Below are 11,414 nucleotides of genomic sequence, written 5' to 3'. Positions count from 1 at the left end.
CATGTTGCTGTAAGGTCATGATCTCATTTCTTGTATAGCTGCACAGTATTGCATGCTATATATGTGCCACATTTCTTTATCCAATCCACCACTGATGGGCATCCAGGTTGATTCCAAGTCTTTGCTATTGTGAATAATGCTGTGATGAACAGATATGTGCATGTGTCTTTATGGAGAATGATTTATATTCCTTTGACCATATATACGTAATAAGATTGCTGGGTCAAATGATAGTTCTATTGTAAGTTCTTTCAGAAATCTCCAGACTGCTTTCCGTAGTGGCTAAACTAATTTACCTTCCTACCAGCAGTGTACAAGTGTTCTCATTTCTCTGAAACCTCACCAACATGTTATTTTTTGACTTTTTAATTATAGTCGTCCTGACCAGTGTGAGATGGTATTTCATTGTGGTTTTGATTTGCATTTCCCTAATGATTAGTGATATTGAGCATTTTTTCATATGCTTGTTGGCCACGTGTGTGTCTTCTTTTGTGAAGTGTCTATTTATGTCCTTTGCTGGTCCTTATTTACATCTTGTGTATCTTAGATAAGCTGAATTTGTTTGTTGAGACTTTATTTGTTTCAAGCATGTTCGTAATTGTTTATTGAAACATTTTATGAGGGCTGCTTTAAAATCTTTGTCAGCTAATTCTAACTTCTCTGTCATTTCAGCAGCATCTCTTGATTGTCTTGTTTCATCTAGTTTGAAATCTTCTAGTGCATGTACATCCTGGTTCTTGAGGAGATGAAAGATTTTTAATTGAAACTTGGACATTTGGGTATTTTTTTTTTTTTTAATGAACTCTGGATCCTATGTTGTAGGATAAAGCAATAAATAAATGTGTTATTGTTCATAAGTAGCCTAGCTGTTTTCTAATGCTCATCATTCCAGCTACCTAGTGGTAGGCAAAAACCTCCAGTCTGTTCTTCCATGAGAGATTTTCTTTCTTCTTTTTTTTCTTTTTGTTAATGTTCTATTACCAAATTCTAGTGTAGTTCTATGTGGATCAACCTTTAGCACCTCTAAATTTGTGGACTTTCTCTGTGACCTAGGATGTAGTCTATTTTGATAAATATTTCATATACACTCGAAATGAGTGGATATTAACTTTTCATTTTGTAGTGTTAAGAATTTGTAACATGTAATTATTTCTTCTCCCAGATTGAAATATAACACCAGATCCCAATGATAAAACAACAAAAAACTTCAGGGCAGGATATGTCGTTTACTGATTTAACTATTTCATCAGTTCTGTATATATACTGATTGAATGAATAAACATTTCAAAAATAAGGGATAGGAAAAAAGTCATCTGGAAGTAGAAAAGAATGTTTTAAATTACTTATCTAAAATGGCTTCTTACAGTTGTCACATATTCTTTTAAGGACTTGAGATGTGTATTTCAGAGTAATGTGTCATAAATCAGCATGATTTTTAGAAAATATGTTCTGTATCATCCTTCAACAATACCTAAAATAACTTCTTTGGTACTTTACTCATGTAAATCTCTACATGAAACTAATAGCAGAAGGCTACTATTTCTGGTAATTCTGATAAAAGTTTCCATGTCTTAATTTCTGTATAATCTAAGTGGTTACAAGTAGCTATCTAAAATTACATAAAACAAGTTGACCAATACTGGCTCACCGCTAATTAACAGAATAATGTCGGACAAAACACTCCTCAGTTTTCTAATATGCATAATGCGAGTTAGTACAGCACTTCATTGCGAGATCAGAAATGAAAGCATTTTTACATAAGAGACACTACAGAAATAATGTGAACTGTAATGCTATTATGACCGTTTGCCTAATGGTGAATGATTAAACATTTAAAAAGTTTATTTTCATCTTAGATCATTCCATTGGAAAGAGGTCGAAAATGTACAGTAGGCATGCACAAAGGATAACGCCTGGAAATAAGGTAAAACTAGAGAAGAGGAGGGAGGCGGGGCCCAATTTTGGCTTCTCCTTCCATCTCCGCCCCTCGAACGCCGGCCTGCGAGTGACGTCACGCGAGACTTGTACTTCCGCTTCCGGTAACTCACGTTTCTCTTTCTTCCTGTCAGCCTGGAAAGATGGCGTCCCGCAAGGAAGGCACCGGCTCTACTGCCACCTCTTCCAGCTCCACCACCGGCGGAGCAGGGAAAGGTAAAGGCAAAGGCGGCTCCGGAGATTCAGCCGTGAAGCAAGTGCAGATAGATGGCCTCGTGAGTGCTGTTCCGTTTCCTCTGGCCCACGTGGGGAGCGCAGTTCCCAACCCCGTCCCACCAGCCGTACTTTTCAGCATTCTCTCCCCCGGGCTTGGTGTGGCTGGGCCAAAGTTTTTCCCTAGTACTTTTCTCTTTCATCTTCACTTTTTGTTCAGGAGAGGCGAGAACCTTCTTTTGTCTTCTAACGGGGCAGTTGGGGCTTCAGGAAGGGGACTGAGAATAGGGGTGTGAGTGACAGGTTCCTGGGGTCTTGTTTCGAGATGCCCGGTGGGGGGATTTGGAGAAAGACTCCTGGAGACAAGCAGCTAACAAAGGTGTCGAGTAGGATTTAGGGACCTAGTAGGGCTCTGGGAAGGAGAGAGTAAGGAAACTCCACTGCTTTCCTGCTGGGATCTGACATCTATAACTTCCCAAGTGGAGGTGTACCTTGTAGCCCCTCTTTTGAGCCTGTACTTCGGCGCTTTATCTGAAACCGCATAATTTAAAATAGACTCTTTTGTAGTGTTCATTCTGAAAAACAAAAGAATATCAAAGAGAAGGGCCTTAGATGTGTTTAGTAGTTAAGGTTCGTGAACTAGGACATCCAAGGAAATTCTGGATAAGGAAATGGACTTAGCTGGCAAAAGGAAAATCTAGAATGAGAAATTTTATTTCTGTTGTTTCGAAGCAAAATGCATTTGTACGACGTTCTAGTTTTAAAAGCATCCTTCCTGCCTCTCTTTTTAAAAAGCATCCTCTCTTCTTTTGATTGTTTTTTAAAGGTTATTTCCTATTAATGCAGATCTTAGATATTTGTAATAAGGAAGTACTTTTAAATTCATGTGAAAATTGTAATTGCAAGGGGGTATTTTTAAGTGGAAACTATTGATAATTTAAACCCAGCGTATAACTGAATCAGTTGAACTGACTTAGTTAAACTGGATACCAAAGTGTAGCCTGGTGATTAAGAGCTCATTCAGTCTTCTAGGCTCTTCCACTTTAACCAGCTCTGTGACTTTAGGCAAGTTAGCCTTTCCAAGCTTTGCTTTCCTCATCTGTCAAGTGGGAATGATAAGTATCTATATCATAGAGTTGTTTGGATTAAATGAAAAAAATTATGTGGTGACCTGTAGTACAATGTAATCATTTAATGTTAGTTATGGTTACTATTATGAGTTTAATGTCTGTGGTTAGCAGAGTTTGAAAGATGCAGGCAAGAGATTAACTTTGGAATGTTTTGTTCTAAATGCCACTTGTGTAATACTTTGAAAATGCAGACCGGGCGCGGTGGCTCAGGGCTGTAATCCCAGCACTTTGGGAGGCCGAGGCGGGTGGATCACGAGGTCAGGAGTTCGAGACCAGCCTGACCAACATGGTGAAACCCCGTCTCTACTAAAAATACAAAAATTAGCCGGGCATGCTGGCGAGCGCCTGTTATCCCAGCTACTCAGGAGGCTGAGGCAAGAGAATCACTTGAACCTGGGAGGCGGAGGTTGCAGTGAGCCGAGATTGTGCCACTGCACTCCAGCCAGGGCAATAGAGCGAGACTGCGTCTCAAAAAACAAAAACAAAAACAAAAAACAGAAAAGAAAATGGCGTACTGTTTGGTCTGTGTACTGGCACTCTGGCTTTCCCTGGCTCATGGGAGGCAGATGTGTGTTCAGGAATAAATGACGTGTCTTTAGAGACTGCAAATCTCTAAAGTTAGTGGGTGAACTTAGATTACACTTGTTAAAATAAGTGCCACTTGGCCGGGTGCGGTGGCTCACGCCTGTAATCCCAGCACTTTGGGAAGCCAAGGCGGGTGGATTGCGAGGTCAGGCGATGGAAACTATCCTGGCTAACACGGTGAAACCCCTTCTCTACTAAAAGTACAAAAAATTAGCCGGGCGTGGTGGCGGGCGCCCGTAGTCCCAGCTACTTGGGAGGCTGAGGCAGGATAATGGCGTGAACCCGGGAGGCGGAGCTTGTAGTGAGCCGAGATCGCGCCACTGCACTCCAGCCTGGGTGACAGAGTGAGACTCCGTCTCAAAAACCAAAAAAATAAAAAAATAAAAAGAATAAAATAAATACCACTTATACACTTGGGAAATGTTTATTTCTTAGAAACATATTTCTTATTAAATTTGCTATGTCACAACAGTACTCTTTGAATCACTTAGTTTCCAGAGTTGAAAAAGGCAACAGGTCGGTGGCATAAATCTATTTGGAGGTCATTTATTCAGCAAATATTTTAGGACATTCTTTTAAGCGCCAAATACTGTCTAACATAGGGCAGTGATAAAAGCACTTCCATAACAATGTCCTGGCAGCTTTAAGAGGGATTGTTGAATTAAAAAGAGACCTCTGCAGGTGGAGATGGACTGGATCACTTCAAGTTTCACAAATAGGCAGTGGGCTTAGGAAGGTTAAGAAACTGGTTCTCAATTTTGTGGTTTCACAAATTGCTTTTTTTTTTTTTTATCAGCTCTCTCAGAATTGATTAATGCTAAGGAACCGATTAATCCTTCTCACAGGAGATTGGTTTATATACATGTAAATGTTGATTTACTCATTTACTGTGGAAGACATACCTTTTCAGTGGTGAAAATGCTCATATCTACCACCAAAAAGACCCTTTTTGATTACCAAAGCACCTTGGAAATCGGATAAAAAATCAGAAGCTTACTAGTGACTCCAAAATCAATCATAATAAGAGCAGCTAAAGGATTATTTTACTTGAGGGTTATTTATATCCAGATTCTTGATGAACTTAGTGAATTATCTCTCATTCACAGTAGTGGGTACCTCTCTGCTTTTTTCTCCACCGGTTGGGTAGATATTAACAAAATAAATTCCTAACAACTTTCCCTATCTTTGGACATCTGCTTTTCTGTCGTTTATATAATTTTAGGCAGCTAGATTATAATGCAGTTGCAAGGTTCTTTTATCTTGGTTGCTCATATTTTAATTGTGAATGTTTTCCAGTTACCATAAATCATGTAGGGAACATTGAAATGGTATGTTCTTTATGCCTTATACATTATTAGACACAAGGAGTACTGGTTACTCTAAATTTTATTAATGGATGATTGTACTTGGAGTGACCAAGAATCATCCATCTTTAATACTGTCTCCACATGGATATCTTATAAGTATACCTACCTTTGCCCAGATACAATTTAAAAAAACTCTTACACCCTCCCCTGCCCTCCCCTCCCCTCTCTCCCTCACTCCCTCCCTCCCTCTCTCTCTCTCTCTTTCTCTCTTTCTCTCTTTCTCTCTCTTTCTTTCTTTCATCTTGATTAACAGTGTTACTCTTAGGAAAGCGGTATTATATATTAGCCAAGAGAATCCTGAAGACAGTCTTGGATTCAGATCTTTATTCCAGCAGTAAGCATGACCTTGGGGAAGTTATTAATTTTTCTAGGCCTCAGGCTTATCCTTTATAAAATGGGGATGATGATAACGTAGTAACTCATAGGCTTGTGAGAATGAAATTCTGAGGTATTTAAAGTGTTTAGTACCTGTATCGTCGTAAACAGTCAGATTACTGTCAGTGTCTTTGCCACTCTCATCCTTATTAATGTTCCTCAAATCATTCCGAAAGCTAACTTTGCTAATGTAGATTAGAATTGTAGAAAGAGCACTGAACTGGTAATCAGGAGACATGCGTTCCAGTCTGCAACCACCAGTAACTAACAACACTTCTATGATTGTTTTACTCCAAAGGTACATGATTTCTTTCTTTTGCTTTCATACCTAAATCCTGAGGGTTCTTACTGGTGTATGACCCCAGTCAATCACTATCCTTCCTTTTAGGCCACTTACTCCTCACCTTTTATGTTTCTTCCCTATCTGTGCATGTTGGAATGCCTCATGGTTTAGGTTTTGGCTTTTCTTTTAGTCTCTGCTTGACATAGGTAGTGTAATGAAGTTAATACAAGTACATGCTCTGCAGCCAGACTGCTTGGGTTTGATTCCCAGCTCTGAAATTCGCTGAATGACATTGGGCAAGTGTTTGTGCCTCATTCTCCTCATCTGAATTGTTTTGAGACTTTAAATGGACTGAATATATGTCAATAAGTAGAACAATGTCCGGGACAGAATAAGTCACCATTTAGGTGTAGCTGCTGCTTTATTTGCAGTAATTATAGTAGTATTTTTTAAGGTATTCTTATCTGTGCTCATGGCTTTAAATATTATTTATGTGCTGGTAAGTCCCAGATTTATATTTCTGCCAGTAATGGCTCTTGAATGCTTCTCTTGATTACCCATTGCCTGTTTGATGTCACTATTTGGATATCTCATAGGCATCTCGTGTTTAACATGTCCAAAATAGAATTATAGACTACTTGTTCTCCTTACTTTTCCATCACAGCACCCTGTATTTCTGTCTAGGATTTTCCGCAGCCTGTAACTATCTTGTTTGTTTTCTTCTTTGTTTTCTCCATCAGAATATATGCTACTGAGGGCAGGGACTATGCTTTTTCACCTGTTTTATCTCGAATGCTGAACCTGTTAATTGACAGAGTAGGGTAAATGAATGAGTATGTATTCCATTTTTTTATTTATACTACTCCTAGTTTATGTTCTAGTATCTTATATAGCTTATTTTAATATTGTTTTCCCCTGCCCTCTTCAGTCTCTACCATTCATACTTTTTAGTTCATTTAATGTGAACATTCAGATTTTAACTTCTTTCCTTAGATGTTTGCAGTGACTTTCCATTGAATTTAAAGCCCACCAAAATGTTGTTCTTGTTTCTTGCATTTATGATCAGGTTTATTTCCTTTCTTTCCAAGCTTTGTAGGAACTGTAAATTCCAGCCACTCAGACTACTTGTTGTTTTCTTTAATAAGTCATGCTAAAGGCCGGGCATGGTGGCTCACGCCTGTAATCCCAGCACTTTGGGAGGCTGAAGCAGGTGTATCACGAGGTCAGGAGATCAAGACCATCCTGGTTAACATGGTGAAACCCCGTCTCTATTAAAAATACAAAAAATTAGCCGGGTGTGGTGGGCGCCTGTAGTCCCAGCTACTCGGGAGGCTGAGGCAGGAGGAGGGCATGAACCTGGGAGGCGGAGCTTGCAGTGAGCCGAGATCGCGCCGCTGCACTCCAGCCTGGGCGACAGAGCGAGACTCCATCTCAAAATAAATAAATAAATAAATAAATAAATAAATAAATAAATAAAGTCAGTCATGCTAAAGACAGACCTAGATTCACATCCTTATTCAAGCAGTAAGCATGACCTTGCTTTTGGTTCATGAAGTTCCTTCTCTTTGAAATTCCTCTCCTCATCATCACATATTGAATAAAAAATGTTGACTTAATCGACTTACTGTTTTTTAAAAAATCCTCCATATAGTTTAACTTGAATCTGTAGATGTATTCTGTTCTTCATTCATGTAACAAATATTTATTGATTGCCGACCATATACCAGGTCTAGCTCTGCTACATGCTGGGATGTATTACAATAACCTATATGAGATATTATATAGGTGAGCAAGGTAGAGCACAGTCCCGACTCTCATGACCATTCTCAGCCATATGTAGATGTAGATGAACCCAGAGATTAGTCTCATCCTGTGTTTAGCCTGATGTTTTAACACATTTCTTCCTTCCTGGCACATTGATAGTGGCCAAGACCGATTTTTCTTATATTCTTGAACCCTTCCTTTCCTATCTTAGACCTATTTCATCAATTCCTCTGTCTCTGTAATATAGCAGTCTCTCAGTATCCACAGGGAAACCAGGACCCCTGTGTATACAAAATCTGTACATACTGAAGTCTTACAGTTGGCCATGTGGATCCCTGTGGAACTCACATATAGGAAAAGTTGGCCTTTCCTATATGCAAGGTTCACTCCCTGAACCTGTGCAGTTCAAGTCCATATTGTTTAAGGTCAACTGTATGTTCCCTTAGCACATAAACATCATCAGGACTTTTCCATATTAAAATTTTCAGCATTGTCTCTTTTAGCTCCCTGTGTTCCATTTTTTTTGCCCTGACTTTTTTTCCTCTTTAAGTTAATAGTTAAAGGACTATTTTATATTTGTAGTCTTTCATACTTTCTGAACCTCTATTGCTGTTAGAATCTGCCACCACAGACTCCCCAAATTATTATTACTTTTTAAAGATTATTGATAACATCAGCAAAGAACTGTAAAATACATCAAAATGTTATACATGGAAGATAGTGTCTAAACATCCAGTTACCCACTGTTCAACTTGAGAAATAGAACATAAGAAGTATCTTTGAAACCCCTTCCTCTTTTTCATCCCTTCCTCCAATCCCTTCTCCCCCTATATGAATCACTATTGGTGAGCTTTGTTTTAATGATTCTTTTGTGGCTTTACCACATGGAGTATTAAACAGTTTGATTGTTTTCACCTGTCTATATGAATAAATATGAATTAAATCATAGTTTATATTCTCCTGTGTTTTGAGTCTTGATATGTCTGTCTCACACCATGATTGGTAGGACTTAGGGATGCTCCTCGACAGTTATACTAAGTACCATAATGTCAAATTATTTTCCTAAGTATTTGTACCATTTCACATTTGTCCTAGCACTTTATGAGGAATCCCATTGCTTCACATCTCTTTTATCTTTAGTATGGATAGATACCCATTTTTGTCAGTCCACTAAGTTGAAATGTTCTCTCTCAATAATCTTTTAATTGTCCATTCCAATAGACTTGTCAATGTGTCTCTTACTGTGTACTTTGCAAGAGTCAGTGCTTGGGTACTTCCTTGTGAAATGGGAGAATGGTTTAAACTGAAGGAACTTGATGGAAGGAACTCTCCAGAGGGCTTGTTTTCCAAATAAAAGTATCATTTGGAGGAGCAAAGTTATAAGCCTACCTAAGCATATCATAAAGCTGTTCAAAAGTAACTCAGAGCTAGTCTTGTGGATGGAAATGTAGTGCCTGAGTCACATTCTGCTTAAAGTTGTAGCAAATACAGATGAGTTAAAAGAAAAAACCAAAAAAAAAAAAAAAAAAAAAACCAAAGATAAATGAAAGAATGGGTCTTCATTCTGTCAGGTGGTCTCATTGTTCCTAGACAAGATCAAGCTAATTCTTTCCATTAAACTTTTCATGTGGAACCCACTTTGTTCCCTAGAACATTTGAATTTTACTTTTCTTATGTTCATGAGATTCTTGCTATTCAAAGTATGATCCATGATCATCAGTAAGATGAGCAATGCTAGCTACACTTGAGTTTGTTAGAAATGCAGACATACAGTATCACAGAGTCTCAGGCCCCTCTCCTGACCTACACAGTCAGGTGATTTATAGCATATTAATGTTTGAGAAGAAACATTGCTGTCTTTCTTTCTCTGAACTTTTTGATGACAGCTCCTATCATTCACCTTAGTATGTGATCCATACTGTTAGTATATTTTCCCCTTCTCATTGAGATAATAACCCTTTCGAAGGCTAAAATATAAAACATTTGTCTCCTCCACAAGTCAGTGCTTGAAACTCATTGCTATTGAAATTTCTTACCTTTTAAATTTTGTTTTCCCCTTTATGTAAGTTATCTTATTAGATGCCTTGTTCCCCTGGTTTTGTAAGTAAGGTAGAGTATGTTATTAATAAATGGAAAAGTGTGAGTTACATATACAGTCAACTCTCCATATCTGTGGGTTCTGAATCCAGCAATCTCACATCCATGGATTCAACCAACCATGAATTGAAAATACTAGGAAAAAACAATTAAAAATACAAATAACCAATACAGTATAATTATTTACATAACATTTATATTGTATTAAATGTTATACACAGTCTAGGGATGATATATAGGAAGATATGCCTAGGTTACATGCAATTACTAATACCATACCATTTTATATAAAGGACTTGAGCATCTGCAAATTGTGGTATCCAGTTTCGTCCTTGTTTCTGTCTAAAACTCTTTTTACTTGTTGTTTATTTCTTCACTAGAATATCAGCTTCCTGAGAGTGGCACCCACGTCAGATTTGTTTGCTGCAGTATTTCCAAGTATCTAGAATAGTACGTTGTGTATAGAAGGCACTCAGATGTTGTGAATGAATGAATATACTGCTGTTGTGTGGAAATTTTCTTGAAAATCAAAAGAAACTGGATTAGTAAATGCTTTGTAGAAATTAATAGAGTGTTGGCAAGAAAAGAGCACACAGTTGAGGATAAACTAGTTAGCTTTCTGGGCTTGTTCGTATGTCTCCATCTTTTTGTTGATTTCTTATCTGTTTGAAAAATCACTAACATTAATTGAGCACCTATTATAAGACCCTGTACAGGGATGTTTGGTTAAACTTTGTGTTGTTTGGTTAAATTTTGTGTTAAATTTTAGATGTTGTGATCCTCACAACAACTTTGGGGATAAATGTTATTGCTACCTTACCTACCTGATGGTTATTCAAATCTAATGGAAAAATTTTGGTAGAAGTACTTTGTTTTTTTTTTTTTTTTTTTGAGACAGAGTTTTGCTCTTGTTGCCCAGGCTGGAGTGCAATGGTGCGATCTTGGGGACTGCAACCTCTGCCTCCCAGGTTCAAGCGATTCTCGTGCCTCAGCCTCCCAAGTAGCTGGGATTACAGGCACGCGCCACCACGCCTGGCTAACTTTTTGTATTTGTAGTAGAGACGGGATTTCGCCATGTTGGTCTGGCTGGTCTCGAACTCCTGGCCTCAGGTGACCCACCTACCTTGGCCTCCCAAAATGTTGGGATTACAGTCGTGAGCCACTGCAGTGGGCTGGTGGGAGTGCTTTGTGACCTGAATCCAGTAATGTGGATTTGTAATGCCAGGCTATCACATGTGTCACTGTAGATTTTTTGTGATACTCTTAGGAAGTTAAAGAGACTAGACAACAGCTTGTTAAATTCCATTGAAATGGAAGCTTTTGTCTGAGATCCTGTTCTGAAGTAAAATATAGTTTGGCCTTTTAATGTTTTAACAGCAAAACAATTATATGACTCTTGGCCTCTTCTTTCAGTTTTCTGACTTGAGTGGTACATACGTAAGTTGTTTCACATGTGAGATAATGTTTTCAGTCAGATAATTTTTTCAGTCAGATAATTTGAAATCCTTTCAAGCACTAAAACTTGCATATTTTAGCTATTTTAATTATATGTCTTTCTGAATTGTAATACATAATTTTCTGCTGCTTTAGTCAGAAAATATTGAACACAACCTAACCACGTTTTGATTGCATAGTATTATCATTAAGAACATGTTATTGGGCTGG

At 38.2% G+C, this 11,414-nt stretch overlaps 1 protein-coding gene across 1 annotated transcript in view; it reads left to right on the top strand.

Annotated features, from left to right (window-relative positions):
- Positions 1 to 2,061: 2,061 nt before the first annotated feature.
- The window catches only part of EIF3H (eukaryotic translation initiation factor 3 subunit H), a 107,866-nt gene continuing 98,513 nt past the window's right edge, over positions 2,062 to 11,414 (top strand). The window contains exon 1 of the mRNA XM_001093853.5: positions 2,062 to 2,210. Coding sequence (XP_001093853.1) covers positions 2,079 to 2,210 — 132 coding nt within the window. The 5' untranslated portion in view covers positions 2,062 to 2,078. The remainder of the gene's footprint in view (positions 2,211 to 11,414) is intronic.

This window comes from Macaca mulatta, chromosome 8 (genome assembly GCF_049350105.2).
Source record: "Macaca mulatta isolate MMU2019108-1 chromosome 8, T2T-MMU8v2.0, whole genome shotgun sequence".
In the NCBI taxonomy this organism is placed as follows: domain Eukaryota; kingdom Metazoa; phylum Chordata; class Mammalia; order Primates; family Cercopithecidae; genus Macaca; species Macaca mulatta.
The sequence above is the reverse complement of the archived record's forward strand: the minus strand, read 5'-3'. Positions and strand labels throughout refer to the sequence as shown.